This window comes from Cervus canadensis, chromosome 28 (assembly GCF_019320065.1).
Source record: "Cervus canadensis isolate Bull #8, Minnesota chromosome 28, ASM1932006v1, whole genome shotgun sequence".
NCBI lineage: Eukaryota > Metazoa > Chordata > Mammalia > Artiodactyla > Cervidae > Cervus > Cervus canadensis.
In genome coordinates, this window is record NC_057413.1 from 14675309 (window position 1) to 14699995 (window position 24687).

The following is a 24687-nucleotide window of genomic DNA, read 5'->3' on the forward strand; positions in this document are numbered from 1 at the left end:
AATATTCCTCATACCTTAAAATGAGCTGCCTCTGTGTCTGTCAGGCCAGGAGTGTATGGGGTTGGCTCAGTATTCTTCCTTAATTTTTGTGTTCCACGTCAAAGGTGCCATCAGCCACCTATGGTTCCATCTACCCTTGTAAAACTTGTGAGGAGGAGGTCATGTTATCAGTAGGTTATTGACTGCAAAAGATCACTATTAATTGAGTCTCTCAGTGGCCTGTAACAAACAACAGCCTCATAGAAGGCACCGAGATTTAGCAACTAAAATGCATCCCTCATTAGATACTCATAGCTGTGGGCATCAAACAGGATAATGTCGCTTACATCTATGGAACCTTGCCTGAGATATATAGTTGCTCCCCTGTCTTTTTTTATTGATTCCTTTTCTAAAAACCATACCAAATATTACTCTGTTATATATATTCTAATAGATCAGCCTCAAAATCACTCTCCTGTATTGTTGAAGCTATTGTAAATCTTTTCTCATGAAAATGCTTCATTTTCTTGATACATGGTATTTCCATCTGTGTCCCATCCTCTGGGTCATCTTCCAGAAAGCTTTGTGCATCAGTTGACTAGGTATCTGTTAATTAGAAAGAGGTTGGCTGTTGATGCTGCTTTACTAAACTAGGAAGATATCAAACTTAGAGTTAAGCTGTAGAATTTGCAGTGAAGCACTGGAAAATATTGGTAATTTGCAGATAGGTTTCTCCTGAAATTAAAGAGTCGTTTTGAAATTTGCCGTGCATTGTTTTACTGTCACAAAAATAAACAGATTTTTAAAGTAAACATAGATTTTAAGGTTTACCAAAATTTTTGTTAAAATATCTTTATGATGTTTTTCTTTATTATCCTTCTAGCTGCAAGGGACATGGCTGAACTGAAATGTTCACAGAAGTAGGAGACCTGAGTCTGAATCAGTTTGTCATTAATCTGGGAAACTAGTTGAATCTTGATCACTCTATTTACATTTCAGTCTTTTTGAAAAGGGAACGTCATTTTGAAGGGATTGAGATGAATGAGATAGATTGAAATTTTTCCATTTGATCTCTTTAATTCTGAGCCTTCTAAAATCTTGGCAAACTCATTTTACTTGATGTGACCTAGAACTTTAAAATATAGCATTTCAGAGAATTGCTGGAATTCCCTGGTGGTCCAGTAGTCAGGACTTCATGCTTTTATTGATGAGGGCACAGGTTCAATCCCTGGTCAGAAAAGTAAGATCCCACAAGCTGTGTAGTGCAGCCAAAAAAAAAAAAAAAAAAAGAAACCCACAAAAAAACAAACAAAAAAAGCCAAAGACATGTTGTGTCATTTCATCATTCCATATTTGGTATGAAATAATCATCCTATTACTTTCTTTGACAGTTGTATCATGTTTATATAAGCCTGTGAATGAGAGGCCTGGATCACAAAAGCTTTCTGATTCTGTAGTTAAATGTGGGGAATCACTTAATTTGTATCCTCTGCCTAACACCTGAGAAAGTAACATGGAGCTCCTCACTTGCAAGTGCTTTTCATGCTGCAAATGATACAGTAGAAAAATGGAATCTGTAGAAAACCATATCAAGAAGCTCTCTCTTATTGAAGGAATAATTGTTCCATAGACCATTCTGGTTCCCCACTTACAACCCTGGAGAGGAATTGGGGATCCTTTGTGGGGCTGGCACCATAAGCCCTTCAGCATGTTGCCAGCGTTCACTCCCAGTTTTCCTGGGTTTGGAGCACTTGACCCCATGGACTATACAGTCCATGGAATTCTCCAGGCCAAAAGTCTAGAGTGGGTAGCCTGTCCCTTCTCCAGGGGATCTTCCCAACCCAGGGATTGAACCCAGGTCTCCTGTATTGCGGGCGGATTCTTTACCAGCTGAGCCACTTGGGAAGCCCATGGGGTTGCAAAGAGTCAGACCCGACTGAGCGACTTTCACTTTCACTCTCTGTTCTCTTAGTGTTCTTTTACAAGTCTCCCAGGGCACCAGCCACTCTTCTTTTATATACAAACCTATCTCAATTAATTGCATTTACCAAATATGGTGCTTTATACAGGTTTAAAAGGTTTGCGGCAACCCTGCATTGGGCGCCTATCAGTGCCATTTTTCCAACATCATTTGGTCACTTCATGTCTCTTGTCACATTGTGGTAATTCTTGCAATATTTAAAGCTTTTTCATTATTTTATTTGTTATGGTGATCTGTGATCTTTGATAAATCTATTTCAAAAAGATTATGACTTGCTGTAGGCTCAGATGATTGATTAGTGTTTTTTAGCAGTAAAGTTTTTTTTAACTAAAGTATGTACACTTTTTTAGACATAATGCTATTGCCCACTTACTAGACTACAGTAAAATATAAACATAACTTTTCCCACCCTTTTTCCCTTCCCCCCCAACTTTGAGTTATAATATAATTGACACACAATATTGTGTAAGTTTATGATGTACAGTGTGATGATTTGATTCAAATACGTGTTGTGAAATTCACCACAACAAGGTGAACTGACACATTCTTCACATCACGTAATTACCACTTTGTTGTTGTTCTTGTTATGGTGAGAATATTAAAGCTCTGTTCTCAGAGCAGATTTCCATGATACAATACAGTATTGTTAACTATAATTGCCATGCTGTGCTTTAGATTCCTAGAACTTAATTCCTCAGGGTCCTTACCATTTCTGTAAAGAAGTTGTCAACATAGAGCAGGAAAACCAATAACCTACTTCTGTTTCTCTGTTCTTCTATACTTCGAGTCCTTTTTTTGCTGGGTGATGGGGAGGCTGTGCTGTATGGCATGTGGGATCTTAGTTCCTCAACCAGGGCGTCAAAACCTGCACCCCCTACAGTGGAAACGCTGAGTCTTAACCACTGGACCACCAGGGAAGTCCTGTACTTCCTTATTTTGATATCCTGGATGTGCTGCTGCTTTGTGTGGGGCACTGAGGAAATTTTTCACATTTCTCTGGGTTTTGATATTTTCACGTATCAGCCGGGGCATAGTAGCAGTTACCTGTACAAAGAGTATTAACTGTATCACCAGTGCTCTATGGGATGCTATATAAATGTAAAATTTTGTTTTAGTTGGATTAGAGTAACATTGGCAGAACAGTGAACATCTTAGAATAGTATCTAACATATAGAAGTACTTAATAGTTTTTAGCTATTAATATTACCATTATTATATCAGAGTTTTGGAACTTTACCTTAAACCAATGCATCAGATCAGAAAGTACATAACTTGTTCTTTTTCTGTATAAAGGTATCTTTTGGATCATACATGCATTTGCTTATCAGAAATCTCACAATTAATAGAATGAACTTGAAGTATAGGGTCCTCATGGGGAAGGAGAAAGAGATCTAGTGAGGGAGTGAAGCAGGACTCCTTTGGGAAGTGAGAGACTTTCCAAGGGCTCTGAGGGAAGAGTGGCTTTTAGGTAACTGGTAACTATGAGCAGAGATGGAGGGATGCCATCGTTTATCTGGGCTCTGCAGTGATGCTGCTCTCTGTCACTGACCACCAGAATGTCTACAAGAGTCCCCCATGTTATTCTCTGTATTGGGAATTTGTTACTGTTCCATTGTTGTGAAGTGTTCCATCATGTGAGTATATCATAGTTTGTTCAGCTATTTTCCTGGTGAACACTAGCGTGATTTCCAGATTTCAATTATTGTGAATAAAGCTTACATGAATATTATCATATGCATCCTTTACTGAACCAGTGTATTCATTTCTCTGAGGTATTTCTCTAGGAGTGGTATTGCTGGGCCATCGGATAGACAAATGTTTGGCTTTGATAAAATTGCCAGCCTTGTGTGAGAGTTGTCACTATTCCCTTAAATAGACTTTCGAATGAGAAGACCCTTCAACAGGTGGCCTAGTATAATATTCCCCCTGTAAGGCTAGTAGTTTGGAATTGGTTGCAAGTTGGTTTTCTTCAATAGGTACTTGATGTAATACCTATTCAAGAGAATTTTAAAAAATTTAATGTTAAATATGTTTATATGATAGCAGACTCAATAATTGAACCAAATATTCCGTTAGAATGCCTTTTGATATAATTTAGTTTAAACTTCCTATCATACAATACAATTTAGATTTATATTTGAGAGGACACTGCTCTGAAAATCTGAAGATCTTAGTTCTAACCCTAATTCTAGGACTATATATCTGTTTGACCTTAGGCAAGTCATGTAACTCCTTTAAATCTTCCTATAGAAGTAGTAGAGGTAGAATGGGAGTTTGATATATATATATATCGCTTAGTTTCCTCATTCTATGATTTTTTAATATGTCAGTTAAAGTTAATATTGTATTCTAATTAATATCTAAATAATAAATTAATGACCTAACATTATTTTTCATTAACTCAAAGAATAGAAGTGGTTACAGACTCAAGGACATGGGAAGTGACTCTCAAATTTTCAACTGCTGAGACTGTAGGATTTAGTAAACCAAAAATGTTAAGTTCTTAAAAAATAAAATGCTAGCAACTTTTCTGGCAACTACTTTGGTTTTGTAATATGTCACAGATGTGTCTACTCCGCTACTACATAACCAGAATCCTAAAGGAATTTCCACATATAACATTGCAGAGGTTCAGCTTTGGACTGGGTTTTGTAAAGTCAGCTTAAAACAGATTCAATCCGTCTGTGGCCCTTCAGATCCTACCTACACTGATTCCGAGTTTCACATGTGGCTAGTGTTTTTCTTACAGTTACTAGTAAGTGCCATAGTGTAAGGAAAAGGGCAATAGCTGTTTCTGTTCTGATTAAAGGTAGAAATTTCCTTTCACAGTCTTGCCATTTCAGAATTTGATTCTTCTATTACATCCAGATGGGACTAAAGGAAGCCTTATATTGTACTTTTTCTTACTGAAGAATATATAATTACATTGAGCAATGCAGAATACCTTGTGAAAATATAAACAGGAAACAGATGTTAAGTTAGACATACAGATAACTATAAAGTTGAGCTGTATCGGAGGAGTACCATGTTTTCATATTCTCTTTGGGCTATAAGTTAATAATTATATTACTGAGTGATGACATGTTATATATTCTGTTTGAAATGGGCGTGGGGATTTATCACTGCACATTTTAATGTTGAGCAAAAAAATTAAAATGTTTAGTCATTTTGTTATTGGTTGTTATTTGAGAGACATACACAGTAAAATATAGTGAATATGAATTTTTTTGCTTTTTGGGAATGTAGTTTTTCTGCTTAGAAAATTTCATATTTTGAACAGGAAAAATTTAAGATATGTTTGAGTATTTTAGCATTCGAGCAGTATTGTCTGCTCTTCAACCGATTGGCCTTGTCCTGTGACCTCCTTGTATCTTAAAAATGGCTTTAATTTTAGGTTCCTATAATTTAGTAATACTTATAATTGGTCTCATATTTGCAAATGGTGACAAATTATTTTTTATTAACTTCATTAAAAATTCTACTGTATAAAAAATGTAAGATGTCCATTGATGAAATGAATGCATAAAAAAAACAACAACCTGAATGGACCTTGAGGACATTATGTTAAGTGAAATAGGCAGAGAAAGACAAATACTGTATGATCTCACTTATATGTGAAATTAAAAGAAAAAAGAAAGCTTACAAAAACAGAACAGATTGGTGGCTGCCAGGGGTAGGAAAGTGGACAAAATGGCTAAAGGTAGTCAAAAGGTACAAACTTTCAGTTATAAAATAGACAAGTCCTGGGAAAGTAATGTACAGCATGGTGACTATAGTTAATAATATTGTATATTAGAGAATTGCTGGAAAAGTCCATCTTAAAAGTTATTTTCACAAGAAAAAAGAATTTTGTGTCATGAGGGATGTTAACCTGACTTGTGGTGATCGTTTTGCTATATATATATATATATATATATGTGTGTGTGTGTGTGTGTGTCAAATCATGAAGTACACCTGAGACTAATATAATGTTATATATCAATTATATCTCAATTTCAGAAAATGAATGCCAATTTTGCTTTTGGTTGAACCACCATACAAAGTTACTCAAACTGTACAAAAAAGCAACACTATAATCTTCAAGCTTAAAGTGCAGAAACTTAGGTACACGCTACCTATAAAGTTGACGATTCCCTTGGAAGGACATGCAGAATCATTGAAAAAGCCAAATTGAGAATTGTGAATACTGAGTCTGTAATTTGTCTCACTTAAACACATTGATCCATGATGAAATTAACTGCTATTCAACTCAAACAAAAAGATACCAAATATTTTTTTACTTCTGATATGGTGGGGGGTTGAAATATAAAGTGCTTTAAATGAATATTGAAAAGAAATGACCCTTTGGGTACCTTGTGAAACACAGGAAGAATTGATATATAAGATGTGGGTAGTTTTTCATAGGGAGAAGTAACTTGCAAGTGAGGAGTTGCATTCTAGGCTGAGGCTGACATATGAACAAGGGTGAAAAATCTTGAGCACATTCCAGGCAAAATGCCATGGGTCTTTTTTGAGTGGAAATGGCTTCCCAGGGAGTTGGTATATGTTGGAAAGAGAAAAGAAAGCCTTCAGGGAAATAAGATTGTTCAGAGAGCAGAATGCCAGACTAAGATGTTGGGACTTGGTTTTACAGATCCGTGCATGCTCAGTTAATCAGTCTTGTCCGACTCTTTGTGACCCCATGGACTGTAGCGCACCAGACTCCTCTGTCCATGGAACTTCCCAGGCAAGAATACCGGCATGGGTTGCCATTTCCTACTCCAGGGGATCTTCCTGATCCAGGGATCAAACCTGCATCTCTTACATCTCTTGCGTTGCAGGCGGGTTCTTTACCACTGTGCCACCTGGGAAGCCCATGAGTGGTATTGAAACTTTTGCTTGATATTACTCCAAAATAATTTTTTATAATCATGTGCCACCTCATACATTTTTTGATTGATACTGAAGTTTTTTCATGGTAGGTTTAAATAGTTTCAAAAGATGTAATATTTGCTATATTTTAAATAAAGAATTGTAGTCAAATTAAATTGTTATCACTCATATGTATTCAAATAAATATTAAAAGTTAGAAAAATTTACATCATCCTTTTTTCCCCTGGATTTAAATCTCCATTTTCTCTATAGAAGCCTGCTGCTGCTAAGTCGCTTCAGTCCTGTCCACCTCTGTGCGACCCCATAGATGGCAGCCCAGCAGGCTCTGCCATCCCTGGGATTCTCCAGGCAAGAACACTGGAGTGGGTTGCCATTTCCTTCTCCAATGCATGAAAGTGAAAAGTGAAAGTGAAATCACTCAGTCGTGTCCTACTCTTAGTGACCCCATGGACTGCAGCCTACCAGGCTCCTCCATCCATGGGATTTGCCAGGCAAGAGTACTTGAGTGGGTTGCCATTGCCTTCTCTGACTACAGAGGCCTAACAGAGTGTATTTTTAAGCTTGAAAGTCATCTGTTGATCATTCTATCATCCTTCTCTGTATCAAAATATATAAATATGATATGTCACCTTCTCTGACTTCACTCAGCATGACAATCTCTGGGTCCATCCATGTCACTGCAAATGTCATTGTTTCATTCTTTTTAACAGCTGAGTAATACTCTAGTGTGTGTGTGTATGTACATATATGGGCTTCCTTGGTAGCTCAGACAGTAAAGAATCTGCATGCAGTGCAGGAGACCTGGGTTCAACCCCTGGGTTGGGAAGATCTCCTGGAGGAGGACATGGCAACCCACTCCAGTATTCTTGCCTGGAGAATGCCCATGGACAGAGAAGCTGGACAGGCTACAGTCCATGGGGTCATGAAGAGTCAGACACAACTGAGCAATTAAGCCCATATGGGCTTATTTGTACTTTTTAAAGAACACTGTTTTATTAAATTGTCATTAGTAGTAGTATACAATTCATCAGAAACTGTAAATACTTAGTAAGCATTAATATAGAAATGCATTATAAATTCTGCTTTGAATGAATGGATGTTGAGGGTAGCAGGCATGGTAACTCTTTATGTTGCTTTGAAAAAGGCAGCTTCATAAGTCCCTGTGTGGTGACCTGAAGGTGTTCAGTAAAAGTGAGAGGGAGGTGTGACGGGAGAACTCCGAATGAAGCCTTGACCACAGACAAATTGGTTTTATGAAAATGTACAAATGCAAATTAGAGACCTGGACATGGATTCATTTTTAAATGACCCTCGCCTACTGGTTTGTTTTGCTCTAGGAATACTCTGTGCCCATTTGAAGGGCTGCACTTACACTATGCTTTATAAGAAAGAAGTATATGACCTAGACAGTGCAAAGTCATGTTCAGAAGGTGGATTTGGCCAAATATCAGAGACTTCTGAGGGTTGAGTGGTAGAAGAAACACACAGTAGCTGATGGGGTGTAATGGATGAAGGTGAGAAACACAGAGATTTTGAAACTGATCAGGAAAAGGTTGTAATTCTTTGGCAAAGATATGCTGAGTTCATTTTGTAAAACTTAGCTATAATTGACATATTACTTACTAGTGTCAGATGTACAACATAAAAATTTGTTACTTGTATGTATTCTGAAGTGATCACAGTAGGTGATAAGACTAGGCAGCCACCAGTCTGTTCTCTGTGTCTTAGGAATTCTCTTTCTTTTTTTAAATTTCGAATGTAAGTGAGATCATAGAGCATTTGTCTTTTCTGTCTGATTTATTTATTTCATGTAGCATAACACCCTCAAGGTCCATCCAAGTTGTCACAAATGACAGGATTTCCTTCTTTTTTTGGTCTGAATAATACGTATACTGTTGTATACATACACCCCATTTCCTTTATCCATTCATCCACAGTGAGTTCATTTTTAAACGTCATATATATAATCAGTGCTTGGGAAGGTCTTTCAATAGTTTATTAAGGGGAAAATAAACACCCAGATGGGAGTATCCCATTTGTTTTTAATTTTTAATGAGTAGTTTTAATATCTAATGTTTAAACCTCTAAGGGATTGGATTTTCCTGTCTTCATTTCACTCAGCTGAAACATTTCACAGTGTTGATTGTTCTCAGGGCAGCCTCTTGGGAGAAAGTTCTTTATCTGGACCTTGTTCTCCTGCTTCTTAATACCATTTCTTCAGGGGCACTGAGTATTGTTTATTCAGAATAAATTATTATTCTTATTTCAATATAATCCCAGATCTTTATAGATCACCTGTATGAACTGTACCCATTTAGGTAGTTCTGTGGAGAGGCTGTTTAGAGTCCTGTGGAGATGGGACAAAGGAGATGATCTGAACATTCTATGGACAACTGTGGATGGCACCATCATGCTCCACAGGGTTCATTTCAATGTATTGCATGTTTTGTTAGCCTCTCTTTGACTCTCTGTTTTCCTGTCTTTTCGATTATCAATCACTAGATAATTTTGAAATATTAAGAAAGACAGAATAATTGACTTGGAAATTCTTTTTCTCACCTAAGACAGAAGGAAATACATAGCATGTAATATGGTGTCTTAAATCTCCTTAATGATTGTTAATCCATATTGTAACACACATTGCAGGTGGATTCTTTACCAGGTAAGCCACCAGGGAAGCCCAGGAATCCTGGAGTGGGTAGCCTATCCCTTCTCTAGAGAATCTTCCCAACCCAGGAATCAAACTAGGGTATCCTCTGTTGCAGGCAGATTCTTTACCAGCTGAGCTACCAGGGAAGCTCTTAATGATTGTTATTTAGACCTATATTTATCCAGTTTTGAAGCCAAGTAAACATGTGAATAATATATATTTATAATGTTTGATCATTGGAAAGATGAAGTTCAGGTCCTACTCTAGTATCTTTATTTTCTAAATAGGTAAATCCTCTAAAAATGGCAACATGTAAGATCTGAAAATACTTTTGTATCAAATGATCACTTCTCTCATTAGGCAGATCCTTTCAGAAAAAAAGTACATTAGTTTTTTATATTTTTAATGGCCACAGACTTTGACAGAAAGAAGGAAAATAAAAATCTTCATTTTCCCCTCTAATCTGAGGAAATCTATTTTAATTGCATAGGATTTTAACTTCAATTTTATATTAAAAAACACTTTAAAAAAATATTAGGTTGGTGCAAAAGTAATTTCAGTTTGGGACCATGAATTTTAAATCATTATGACTAGGCTCAAACACATCTTTTTTAATCAAAATTGGAACCATTGCAGTCAACATATTTTTGCCAACAAGCAATAAGTTTGGTTACTCCTGTAGTATAAAAATCCCAACTTTAGGATTCAACAAACTCTTGGAAAGCATTTTCCTCCTGCTGTTGATTGTGAAAGGATTTTCCCTGCAAAAAGTTGTCGAGATGCTTGAAGTGGTAGTCCGTTGGCGAGCAGTCTGGTGAATATGGCAGATGAGGCAAAACTTTGTAGCCCAGTTCATTCAACTTGTGAAGCATTGGTTGTGTGACATGTGGTTGGGTAGTGTTGTGGAGAATTGGGCCCTTTCTGTAGACCAATGGGGGGCTGCAGGTGTTGCAATTTTCAAAGCATCTCATTGAGTCGCTGAGCATATTTCTCAGGTATAATGATTTCGTCAGGATTCAGAAAGCTGTAGTGGATCAGATGGGCAGCAGACCACCAGACAGTGACCATGACCTTTTTTGGGGTGCTGGTTTGGCTTTGGGAAGTGCTTTGGAGCTTCTTCTCGGTCCCAGCACTGAGATGGTTATCGCCGGCTATCATATAAAATCCACTTTTCATCGCACATGACAACCTGATCAAGAAATGATCGTTGTTGCATAGAATAAGAGAAGGCGACCCTTCAAAACAATGTTTTGTTTTTGGTCAGCTTATGAGGCACCCACTTATGAGCTTTTTCACCTTTCCAGTTTGCTTCAGATGCTAAACTGCTATAGAATGGCTGATGTTGAGTTTTTCAGCCACTTCTTGTATAGCTGTAAGAGGATCAGTTTCAATGATTGCTCTCAATTGGTTGTTGTCAGCTTCCAATGGCCAGCCACTGCACTCTGCATCTTTAAGGCTCTCATCTTCTTTGTGAAACTTCTTGAACCATCACTATGCTGCACGTTCATTAGCAGTTCCTGGGCCAGATGCGTTGTTGATGTTGTGAGTTGTTTCTGCTGTTTCATGACCCATTTTGAACTCAAATAAGAAAATCGCTCAAATTTGTTTTTTGTCTAACATCATTTCCCTAGTCTAAAATAAAATAAGCATCAAGTAATAAATCTTTAGCAAAAAACATAAAGGAGAAGTCCCCATTCAAATGATGTTTAACATAACCACATTTGTTTATTCCAATATCGGAGGGAAGATTTCAACAATGCAAAAACCGCAATTAATGCTTGCACCAACCTAGTAGCTCAAATCTTAACAGGTAAATTTGGCCATCAAATGAAAAATTTTCCTGATATTTCTTTAAATTCTAGACAAGCTATCTGATCCTATAACTTTGGAACCATGGTGCTTAAAAAAGCAGCAGATTCAAATCTCAGAAAATACTCTGTTAAGGTGTTCTTAGACAAGCTAGCCTACCATGCAGTAACTGGAAATGCTTTCATTTCAGGTCCAATTAAGGAACTGACATGTGAAACCAGTTTTACCAAGTGAGAACAATTAAAGTAGTACAAAAAAGAAATAGTCCTCTTTGTTCCTTTGTAAAAATCATATACCCATTTATCAGTTTGAACTCAAATTCCATATTATTCGATAACAATAGAGTAAGAAGAGTCTATTAATTTGTTACCTTTTAATTTCAAGTACTGTAATAAGAGCCATTTAATTCATGCAATTTGGGAAAAATTCACATTTTAATAAATCAAACGAAAGGAGAATTTTGCAAACTGAACATTTTTAATTGTCTTTGTGGTTTTGGTGTTGTTTTGGAGCGAAAACTCTTCACTGTTTATTTGCAGCCCTGCTTCTGGTAATGATTTACTGTTTACATTGTCATGTGAATTAGTTAATGCTGTTCCTCAAAAATTATTTTAGATTTAGTAAGGACACATTTGTGAGACACATTTTGGTGGAGCAGAGTGTAGGAGAGTAAAAAATCTTTTTCTCTCCCTATCTAAGGTTCTCCAGGTGGTTTCTCTAAGTTAGAGTAGCCAAAGATAGATTAGTAAGAGAAAAAATGTTATTAACATGTGCTTCCCGCCTACATGCATGGAGGCACCCAGTAGTCAGTAACCCTAAAGGGTTATTAGAACTTGGGTTTACTTATCATCGTGTGCTAAAACTAAAGAAAATGTATTTGTAGCTTCTGGGTGTGGAAAACTAGTTATGGGAAAGTGACTAGGAAATGTATAGTGAACCGGGATTGTTTAGAAAGGTTTCTTATGCATATTTAAGTCTTGTCTTCACCATTGATTTGTTGTTGTTGTCCATTCACTCAGTCATGTCCGACTTTGTGACCCCATGGACTGCAGCATGCCAGGCTTCCCTGTCCTTCACTGTATGCTAGAATTTGCTCAGATTCATGTCTGTTGAGTCAGTGATACTATCTAACCATTTCATCTTCTGCCAGCCCCTTCTCCTTTTGCCTTCCATCTTTCCCAGCATCAGGGTCTTTTCCAATGAGTTGGCTCTTTGCATCAGGTGGCCAGAATATTGGAGCTTCAGCCAAGGTATTGGAGATTCAGCCTCAGTATCAGTCTTTCCAATGAATATTCCAGACTGATTTCCTTTAGGATTGACTGGTTTGATCTCCTTGCTGTCAAGGAGAGTCTTCTGTCACCACTGTTGATAGGAATTGTTAAAATTTTGTTCTCAGTGTGGAATTTCCATGTTTACATCTTTTATTGCCCAAAATTTCTACCTTTAAAAATGGAAATTTTATATGTAGAAATTCCTTTTACCAAAGGAAAATGAAGGCGCCATTTTTTGAACTTTTCCTGGGCCTGCTGGTTCTCAGTCACCTTTAGCTCAAAATAACATGTATGCGAAAGAGGCATACTTGAGAATTGGTCTATTGTAACTTTAGTCAGGGTGACTGTGTTTACATTAGAGCTGTACCATTGACCTTGAACAAGGTTTTAACTTCCCTGAATCTTAGATTCAGTAAAACTACTCTCTAGGTTTGTGCAGAAATTTAAATGAGATACTGAGTGTTGTTATCAAAGTAAACTTGAGTCTGCTCTCCTGAGTCACCAAAGCCAGTCTGCTGGCACTAAATTGTACGAAGGAAAGTATAGCATTCATTGCAGGGTGCCTTGGAAGGAGAAATGGCTCCTCCCACTCCAAAGACCTGCGCTTCCTGATGACTTTCAGGGAAGGATTTTTAAAGACAGAATTTGGGGTGAGGGTTGCAGCTCATGGACTTCCTGTGATCCATTGGTGGTGAGGTAACAGGGTGATGTTCTAGAAATCTTAATCATCCACCTTATGGTTCACAGACCTGTGATTGTACCACAGTCAGAAGTCTAGAGCTGTGGTCAGCATGTAATTACCATCTTCCACGTGTGGGTCTTAAGTTTCTGTAGAACCTCTCAAAGGTGTGTGTCGCCTTGTTATGTATATCCCTTGAGGAGGCGCTTGGACTCTCTTTTATCCCTAAACTATTGTTTAAGCTTTTAGTGCTTTTCTTGCTTCACTACTTTTCCTTTGTATCTGCGTTCTCTAACTTGGATAATTAGACTTTGAGTCTGCTCTTTGGAACTTGGGGGATGCCTAAGGGACTAAAACGCCCCTGAAAGCCCTTGCCCCTCAGCTCTCAGTGTGAATCAGCAAATGGCACCCCCTGGCACCTAAGGAGGCTGTTTGTCATCACTGGTGTTATTACTATGACTGTTGGCCTTCCCTGGTGGCTCAGATGGTAAAGAATCCACCTGCAATGCGTGAGACTTGGGTTCAGTCCCTGGGTTGCGAACATCCCCTGGAGAAGGGAAAGGCCACCTACTCCAGGATTCTGGCCTGGAGAATTCCATGAACAGAGGAGCCTGGCATTCCATGGACAGAGCAGCCGCTTTCCATGGGGTCACAAAGAGTCAGACACGACTGAGCAACTTTCACTTTCACTTTTACTACTACTGTACCACTTAATAGTATGTGATTCAGAGACTGCTGAGATCTTTCTCCTTTCCTCTAATAATCATTCCAGTTAAATGACTGCTTATGGTCCTTTTTTTTTTTTTTTAAAAATTCCCTTGTACTAATTGGCTTCAGTCTTATCCAACTCTTTGGGACCCCATGGACTGTAGCCTGCCAGGCTCCTCTGTCAGTGGGATTCTCCATGCAAGAATTCCCTTAGAATAAATTTGAGAGTGGGGAAGAAGAATTTCCTATCCCTCTTCTCCTTTTACTTTCATTCTCATTTTTGTCTTCTTTTTGAATAAAGAAATTTCTTCCATGTCTGTTTTTTTCTACTCTCTCATCATAGCACCAGGGGCAACGCTGCTCCAATGGTAATAACTTCTCCAGGAATGATTCTGAGCTGTTTTGCTGATTCTTATCTCTGATTCTCCTTTGTTTGTTGTTTTCGTATTCTAGTTTCTCTCTCCTTTTATGCTAATGTGGGAGCATTAGGAATCCCTTGAGTGTAAGAAGCTGGGTGATTTGGACCCTGCTTAGAAGAAAGTTTTGCTTCTTTCATTTCTGAAGAAATAGAGCTCTCACAGAATGATATACTGTCAAGAAATATTATTAACTTGATATTTGGTCTTTGAAAATCATTTTAGTTTTTCTAAGCCCACTAGATCGTATCAAGTATAATTTTATAATTGTCTCATGATGATAGTAACAACTTTGCTTTAACTGTGATTTGTTTTTCTCTATTTTTTTTGTTTTTCCAAAACCTTAAAAATGAGTATCTATTACCTTTGTATAACATAAGGACATTCATTTTTTAAAACAGAATAGTGTGTTTTTTTCATTATTTTATGTTGACTAATTACCATGTACATCTTTATTTTAGAAGTGAGTAACAGTGAGTCCAACCCTTAAACGATTCTTTCTTTAAAGTAATTTCAACAAATAATTTTACAGTCGGTGTATTTGATAAAAGAGTGAATAGGTAGAGAATCATTAAGTGGTCTCCAAGCTTACTTATTACTTTTCCCAAATGTACTTTTAAAGATAGAATTGATATTATTCGATTAAAAAAAGCAGAACTGGTATGACAGGTCACTGGATCACTTTATAAGATGTACCGCCTTATATCTTATGTGTTGGTATACCTGTTGGCCGTTGTTGAGTGTACAGTTCACTGACATTAAGTACATTCACAGTATTATGCACCCATAACCACAGTCCATCTTTAGAACTTGTTCATTTTCCTAGACTGAAATTCTGTGCCCATTAAACAACATACTCGCTGTGCCTCTCTCCCGCTTGTCTCTCTTGAGTGTGCCTACTGTGGGTACCTCATGTAAGTGAGCTCATGCAATATTTTTCCTTTTGGTCTGGCTGATTTCACTTAGCATAATGTTTTCAAAGTTCGTCCCTGTTGTAGCAACATTATGTTATGTTAAATATCTCTTTTTTGGGTAGTTTTATTCTCACCGCCAGAGCACTCTGTACAGACTTCTTTAGCTCTTCTGTCCTACAATTTTACCATCCATGCACATACCCCAAGAGAATACTGTGTTTTTCTGTATCTCCTCATTTCTTTGCTTAATGCCTGGCACTTAAACAATTAATTTATAGTTGAATGAATGGATGATGGAATGATTCAGTTGAATAATCAACATGGCTATTTTGGAGTAAGTCCTACAAAGGTTTCTAGGTAAAGGTAAAATGTTTGATTAGGACAGACATTTGTCTTCACTTATTTTAATTCAAACACTGAAAATGTTAACTCTTTGAAGATTTGCATTAAAGACAAAATCAGTGCCTGTGTTCTAGGAGATCCTATTTCCGGAGTCCCCTTCAAGACTCTTAAAGTCATATAAGTCAACGTAAAATAAGACCAGAGTTATATTTCACCCATTACGTCATTAATGACACTGTATCAGTCACTAAGTCAATTCCCAGTGTCTAAACTTATTGTTGGGGCTTCCCTGGTAGCTCAGTGGTAAAGAATCTGTCTACAGTGTAGGAGCTTTAGGAGACTCGGGTTCCATCTCTGGGTTGAGAGGATCCCCTGGAGGGGAGCATGGCAACTGACTCCAGTATTCTTACCTGGAAAATCCCATGGACAGAGGGGCCTGGCGAGCTACAATCCATGGAGTGGCAGAGAGTCAGACATGACTCAAACAACTTAGCACACCCACACACAAACTTCTTGTCAGCCATCTAAAGATAAATTCTCATTAATAGCATTAGAAAGTGAACTAGGGAGCATAAAAAGAGAACATTTCCCATCCTTATATCCCAAATGAAAAGGAGTTGATATTGTGAACAGATTCTAATTTACACTTGATCTGTAACTTAATTATAATAGGAAATTCACTTCTAAACTGCAGAGAGTTAACATTTTCAGTATTTGCATTAAAATAAATGAAGACAGAATGTCTGTCCTCATTAGCTTTCACAGAAATGTTAACAGGACATTGGTGCTCCTTTACCATTACCACTTCACCTCAGTGTCAGAGTCAGTAATCAGACTTTACATTATGAAGATAAGAGTATATGTTAATCTAAATGTCAAAACGCTAAGAGTTGTAATTATACACACATTTATTTTCAACTGATATTATCAATGGTTTGCTTTATTTTTAAATTATTATTCTATTCTGCTAAGGCCAAGAAATCAAGAGAGAGCTCTTGTATCAGGATTGTGGTGATGGTTACATAAACCTACACATATATTAAAATTCATGAAACTGAACACATAGGAAAAAAGTCAGGTTTACTGTACTAATTTTAAAATAAGATAAAACAGAAGAAAGCTAACAACAAAATCTGTTGTGATTCAAACACTATATAACATGAACAAGTATATGGTAAAAAACAAGTATATGTGTGTGTGTGTGTGTGTGTGTGTGTGTGCGTACTTTGAAAAGTATATATACTTTTCCCTTAAAAAAAGACCATGTCTACCAAACACTAAAAGAACAAATCAATACCTGATCAATTTAATAGGGATAGTATTGATACATTCAACCTAGTTAGACTGAGCATTCAACTCAGACAGTTCAGTTGGCTTCTCTTTAATATGAAGTAAATAAATAATTAACATTGACAGGTGGGTTCTTTACCACTAGCACCACCCGGGAAGCCCCAATTAAAGAATCCAATCAGAAGGCAGATGTTAAAGATCTGTCTAGAAATATTCAGCTCTCCTTTATTTATGATCTAATTATCCCAAATGATGCTAATTTCAGATAACTTTTGTTTCATGTGTCACATGGAATAGAGTGGAAAGTATGTTCTGGTGATTTCTCTGCTCTAGTTACGGATGCTTTGTATGTAAAATGATGCAGCAAAACAAGTGTTTATTAAACAGCAAACTGCGTCTCTGGGATAGGGATGCAAAGAAGGCAGTAACCTCCTTTGCGTTTTCTAAACATGTGAACACGTAACAGCCTCCTTTGATGAAGGAGCGCTCACTTGAGTCAGGCACTCCACTGAGTACTTTATGTATATCTCATCTGACTCCTCCCTCTTTGGTGTAGGTATTTTTTATTGTTTCTCTGGTAGATTGTATCACTGCTTACCAGACATTCTGGTTTCCCTCTCTGTGATTCGATTTCTGGGCATATGGTTCAAGTTGATGATTCTCTTGTGTCTCTCTTTGCTTCCCCCTCTTCCACATTGGAAGTGAAAGTGACTTAAGCAAAGCTTCAACCTGTCCATGACATTCCTGTAATAGGAAGAGTTACATTTTTGTTGTTACAAGCCACCAAGAGTTTTGAGATCATATACTGTCCCTACTGATACACTGTCATTTTATGAATGAAGAAAACAAGCATTCAGAGACATTGAAATAATGTGTCCACAGTGAAGAACAGTAACTGGAATAACTAGACTTAAAGCCTAAGCCTGTTCAGATTGCTGAGTCCTTTCTCTTAGCCACTTTTCAATACACATTGGAATGGAAATGTATATCAATTACAAAACTAGAACACGGGACAGAGGAATGTAGTTTTATGGGCAACAGAAAGTTTCACCCCAAATGGAGTGTACTTATTTTTTAAACTTATTTTTTAATTGAAGGATAGTTGCTTTACAGAATTTTGCTGTTTTCTGTCAAACCTCAACATGAGTCAGCCACAGGTGTACATCTGTCCCCTCCCTCTTGGACCTCCCTCCCACCTCCCTCCCCATCCCACCCTCTAGGTTGATTCAGAATCCCTGTTTGAGTTTCCTGAGCCAGACAGCCAATTCCCACTGGCTCTCTATTTTACATACGGTAATATAAGTTTCCATGTTACCCTCTCCATTCATCTCACCCTCCCCCCCATGTCCATAAGTCTTTTCTCTATGTCTATTTCTCCATTGCTGCCCTGCAAATAAATTCTTCAGTACCATTTTTCTCGATTCCGTATATATGCATTAGTATGCAATATTTATCTATCTATTTTTGGCTTACTTCACTCTGTATAATAGGCTCTAGGTTCATCCACCTCATTAGAACTGACTCAAATGTGGTTTCTTTATGGCTGAGTAATATTCCATTGTGTATATGTACCACAACTTCTTTATCCACTCATCTGTCGATGAACATCTAAGTTGCTTCCATGTTCTAGCTATTGTAAATAGTGCTGCAGTGAACGATGGGATACATGTGTCTTTTCCAATTTTGTTTCCTCAGGGTGTATATCTAGGAGTGGGATTGCTGGGTGGAGTTTACTTTTGAGTGATAAGAATTTTCCAGGCACACTGCACCATCCTGTGAATATGCTAAAAACATTTATTAATAATTGCTTACTTTTTATGAGTGAATGGTATGGTATGTATTTATATATCAAATAAACTATTTTTTAATTCCTAAGGGTAAATGGCATAGTTTCTTTTTTATTTTTTAAGGTATTCTTAGGTTAGTTTATGTATATTGTGTATGCTTGCTTCTTAGGTTAGCTCATGTATCTTAAGTTAGCTAAAAAAAAAAAAGCAATGTTAAATTTTGCATTGTAAGTATGCATATACTTCCTAACAAAGTTATAATCTGAGAGGGCTTTCCCTGTGAATGAACTGCAGGGGCATCTGAATGCAAGTATTAATGTATATTATACACTCTCACATACTGAGTGACTTTGTTGGCTCCTAGTGTATGTATATTCAGTACCCAGGTAGAAAATGATGACTAATTTGATAATTGCAGGGCAATAAATGTGAGACTTAACATTGTTTTTAAAAAATATATCATATATAAATTACTTTTCAAAATTAAGCCTGTTTTCATTCATTATTTTTTTCTTTGCTTTTTAAGTTCATTAAAAAATCACAAACACTGAGATGATTACCAGCTTGTAATAGGAAAATTCCATATGAAAACACCAGATAGAAATACTATTTTCTTGATCTGTTAGGCATTCTGTGGTCCTTACCTACAAAGTAGTCAGCATTTGTATTTTAAGCAGCCTTGATACTTCAACCATCACATTAAAAACGAACTTGTATTAAAATATTAATAGATACTGTTTCTATGCTAGATGCTACAAGGGCTCCTCCAAACACACACAGGCATGTGCACACACATACAGACCCACACATGCCTGCTCACATACTTGCCTGTTTTATTGTTGTTCAGTCACCCAGTCATGTCCAACTCTTTATGATCCCATGGACTGTAGCAATACGCCAGGTCTCACTGTCCTTCACCATCTCTGGAGTCTGCCCAAATTCACGTCCATTTAGTTGGTGATGCCATTTAACCATCTCATCCTCTGATGCCCTCTTCTCCTCCTGCCCTCAATCTTTCCCAGCATCAGGGACTTTTCCAATGAGTCATCTGTTTGCATCAGATGACCAAAATACTGGAGCTTCAACTTCAGCATCAGTCCTTCCAGTGAATATTCAGGTTTGATCCTCCCTTAAGATCAACTGGTTTGATCTTGCTGTGCAAGGGACTTTCAGGAGTCTTCTCCAGCGCCACAGTTCAAAGGCATCAGTTCTTTGGCATTCTACCTTTACAGTTCAGCTCTCACAACTGTACGTGACCACTGGGAAGACCATAGCCTTTAATATACAGACCTTTGTTGGCAGAGTGATATCTCTGCTTTCAGTCTCTATTACCCACCTCAGAGCTTAGGGTTGCTCTTGATTGCTATTCTTGAGCGCACCATTTGTAAATTACTTCCATAAGAATATACACTGTGATTTTAATCCAAAGCTCCAGCAGATGTTTAGAGCAATAACCCATGGTGGGGCTACCTAGAAAGTACCTGATCTTGGCTTCTAAAATTGTTTGCTGCTGTTCAGTCGCTAAGTTGTGTCTGACTCTCTGTGACCCTATGGACTGTAGCACGCCAGGACTCCCTGTCCCTCACACTCTCCTCTCATCTTCTGCCGCCCTCTTCTCCTTTTGCCTTCAACCTTTCTCAGCCTCAGGGTCTTTTCCAGTGACTGGACTGTATCAGGTGACCAAAGATCTACAATTAAGGCAGGCCAATTATCTTGTATACCTGCCTGCCTATGTGCTTATCTACCTGCTTTAGCCAAGTGGAGCTAGTGGAAAGTTTGTTTTACTGTCAAACATCAATTATATTTTAAGTCTTTCTCTTTGTATGTGGATGTAGTTTTGACTTAAGTCTCCATTTATATGTTTGGTGGTGTATACTTGGCATAGTCCTAGCCATTGTAGAATCCAGCAAGTGGAATAAGACTTGATTACTGCCCTTGTAGACCTTCTGTTTGGGAGATGCATGGCCATGTTGCATGGTAGATTTAAGGAAATACGTTGGTGATAGCAGGAACAGGTTGCTGAGGCATCACGAAATAAGAAGTCATCTCTTATACCGGAGAATCTGGAACTCCAAACTAAACCTTAAAAATAGAGAATTTTGAAAGGGGAAGTAGCCCAAAGATTATTCATTTGTTGTTCAGTCACTCAGTCGTGTCCAATTCTTTATGACTGCATGGAGTGCAGCACACCAGGCTTCCTTGTCCTTCACTATCTCCTGGAGTTTGCTCAAACTCCAAATGAAGTCCATTGAGTCAATGATGCCATCCAACCATCTCATCCACTGTCGTCCCCTTCTCCTCCTGCCCTCAATCTTTCCCAGCATCAGGGTCTTTTCCAGTGAGTCAGTTCTTTGCATCAGTTGGCCAAAGTATTGGAGTGTATGTAACCAACAGTATTAAGTGAGAAGAGGGACAGAAGGAAAAACAATACAAAAAATATCTAATTGTCTCTTTGGGTTATGTTAATATACATTAAGTTGTGGTTCTTCTAGTGGTAAAAGTATAGACTTTATGCAAGGGGTGAGCTTATTTTTATTTTATGTTTTGGAATCTACCTTTATGAAGTTACAAAGTCTGTAGCATGAAGCTGAAGATAATTACTGTTGGGAAATCTTACTTTGAGAGCCAAAGGGGGAAAAAACCCACCAAATTTATCCTGCTTGTTTTCTATTAACGTTTTAATTTGAAAATTGTCATACTGTAATAGGGCAATGCTTCATCTAGTGAAGTATCCTGTTTATACTAGAAGGGCCACCCTGAGTGTTTCCAACAGAAACTGCACCCTTTCTGGCCCCAGGTCATGTTCACTGGGAACCCCTTCCAAATTTATTTTTTGCAAATCAGTACAAGTTATCGCTCCTTCACTTACTAGTTAAGGAAGCTACCTTGTTGAAAAGCTATTCTGTTTATTGATGATTCATTAACATGTATGAAAATGTGTAACTATGAGTTTTAAACATTCTCCGAAGAAGAAGAATGTTAGATAATTTATGTCTTAAATGCTAACACATAAGCACTTTACTGGGTTGTCTTATTCTTACCATAGCCCAGTAACCCTATGAGGTGGGTATTACCACTGTCTTCATTCTTCAGATAAGAAAACCAGTGCACAGAGATTGAGAGGAGAACTTTAATTCACAAATTGTTTTACTTGTAAAGGTGTAATTTTTTTTGCCACAGTATGTACATTGCAAGTTACCCAAAGCTGAGTCCTGCCCCTTTAGAAAACAGAGATTTTTGTATAATTGTTTTTTTTTCACACTGTTCGAGAATCTTGATACTCGGGTGTAAAAAACCTGAAAGACGGAGAGAATCATAGCAGGAGGCCAGTGTATTTACTCAGAGTCAGTAGTGACGATAAATGTTCAGCCCTGCCTCCCATAGCCTTATAAATGGTAATCTTGAATAAGGAGGTGAAGGGCCTTCTGACTAAATACCCAGCCAAGAAATGTAGGTTTTGTGAAGGAGAACTTCAGGTAATGTGCTAGCAAGTTATTTTGCTGCCAAATAAATTCTTGAACTTCAGTTCCAATTTAGTAATCTATGTTTAACACAGCGTGTTTGTGTGTGTTAGTCGCTCAGTCGTATATCCCAATTAATTCCCGAAAGAGAAGGTCGATAAAGGATATCCATGAGTAATATCATTTGGTTATTTGAATTTCTTAATCAGAAGGATTTTTTTTAAACCAACTAAGCTGCTCCTAAGAAACTAAGTCGCTTGAGTTTGTCATTCTTTTCTTCCACTTTCGTCAAAATACTAGTATTCATAGTCAGTGGAAAGAAAATGAAGGGACAAAGGGCATGGGTGATACATATATATGACTGAGCCCCGAATAGCAAAGAGGCAGTCACCTCTATGGAATTAGGTGGCTCTTTGACTCCACAAGATCCCTCAAAATGCTTTTCTAATGATAAAGTTAGACAGCAGATGTGAGAGTGCAGTATGGTACTCTGAAAACTAAAATCACTGGACACATGCAAGTTATTAAAGAGCAGTTCCTGTTTTGACATTATCTCTTTCGGACCCTTAGTGACCACTCTCTCTCTCATCTCCCTCTCTTCCCCCCTTGCCCCCACCTCCCCCACCATTGGTGGGCCATAAGTTCGTCATATTTTTCTTATTGCTCGCATAAATGGTTTCCTTACCTCAGTTTTCCTTTTACCATTCTTTTTCCTGCCCACTTCACATCCTTGGAGGAATTTAGAACAATCTATGTATTTCCTAATGATTTCACTCAAACCTGCTCTCTTTAACTTTGCCAGACAGATTCTTCTTCCTGCTCTTCCCTTCTTTCTCCTCTTTGAGACTGCAGCTTATAGGTAGATGCCAGTAGGTGACCAGAGGTGAATTGACTGGCTTCGTTGTCTGATCCTGTGCCTTTTGCATGCTCAAAAATAAGTGTTTGCTAACTAGCTGAAAAAGAAACAGGTGAGGCACAGATTTCTTTTTCTTCTTTAGTATTAAAAAAAAAAAAAGTGTTGGCTTGCTGTAAATTTGGGAACTTTATTCAAGTACTCAGGATTCTACAGCTTCAACTGTTTGCCTTAAATATTGTTGTTTCTGCTGCTAATGTAACAGGCCAGAATATAACACTGCCTTGAGGCAAGGGAGGAGTGGTGCTTATTTTGAAGAACTCAGAAATCTTTTTAGTCTCTAGGATTTGCATGAGTTTATCTCTGTTTTGTCACCTGAGAGAGGCAATGACCATGGGGAAATAGCTCTTCTGTTGAATCCTCTGGAAGTCGTGTTAAACTCCCAGATGTCGTCCGAGAGTGCAGCCAGTGGACTTCACTTGAGGAGCCTAGAGGACTGGTCTGTTTTTAGCTGTGCTTATTCACTTGCACTTGTGAGAGTTGATCTGAGGGAAACCCTTCTCTGATTTGTTAAAATGATTAATGTTTTCTCCTTCCATCTTTCTCAAGGAAATGGCAAAAATCCTTCATCACCCCCGAGTCTATGCTTTTCTGCACATACCAGTCCAGTCCGCCTCTGACACTGTGCTCATGGAAATGAAAAGAGAATACTGCGTGGCTGACTTCAAAAGAGTGGTGGATTTTCTGAAAGACAAGTAAGTCTGTTAGCACTTAAGAAAATCACCGTTTCTTTTTTCTTTTAAAAGCATGTGGCAAAAATGCACTTATGGTAGCCACAATTAAAGGCACCAGAGAGAGGTGAGACTTTTGAAGCTTTCAAAGCCTTTAAGTTTTCCTTAGACACCCTTGATGTGGTTTCTTCTTTCCTCTCAGTTTTATCCACCTTCCATCTGTGCATCACACACCATTAATTTGTGTGAGGTTGCCAGTCTTCCCAAGGTAATGTGCATTGTGATCATTTCTGTACCTGACCTAGAAGATGAAAACTGCTTTAGCTTTGCTCTGCTTACATCTCCTTTCATGTGGCTTTTTGAAGTTGTCAACTGTTTCTGACATGGAGATAGGTCAAATCATGTCACTACAAAAGAGATAATTTTCTACGAAATAGCATTTTTGGAAGAGTATCTGGGAACGTCTTTGCTTTTACACACTTACCCCTGTAGTTTTCTTGAAGAATGGAGCTTTATAAGGAGGTTTTGAGATTCTGTTTTTTTTAAAGTTCAAATTGCCATTGACCAAAATTAAGGCATATTTACACAATCTCAGACATGAATGATAATTTTGCTTCCACAGAAAACACTTGCAGCCTATAATTATATTCTTAAAAATCCTACTTCTCATCATCACCAAGGGTTGAATGCCTTCTATGATTATACAAGGCAGGAAATAGTGCCGGCCAAGGTCATTCGAACGTTCTCAAGTCCAGGGCACTATTCTCCCCTTGGGGAGTATGTCATTTATCTTGGCATATTTGTGGCATGGGTCTTTCTACTTTCCATAATTTTTTTCCCATAATTTTTCCTCTGTTGTTTTTCTTAATTAAAATACAACTCTTTATTTCCATCTTGTTTATAATTATGTACCTTTGTACCAAGTACTACTGGATATGATTGCT

General features: G+C 37.7%; 1 protein-coding gene across 6 annotated transcripts in view; it reads left to right on the top strand.

The window, feature by feature from the left end:
• Positions 1-24687, top strand: part of CDKAL1 (CDK5 regulatory subunit associated protein 1 like 1) — a 579481-nt gene that overhangs the window by 360263 nt on the left and 194531 nt on the right. For all 6 annotated transcript variants that reach the window (XM_043449766.1, XM_043449768.1, XM_043449770.1 and 3 more), the window contains one exon: positions 23622-23767. In XM_043449766.1, the coding sequence (XP_043305701.1) occupies positions 23622-23767 (146 nt within the window). The remainder of the gene's footprint in view (positions 1-23621; positions 23768-24687) is intronic.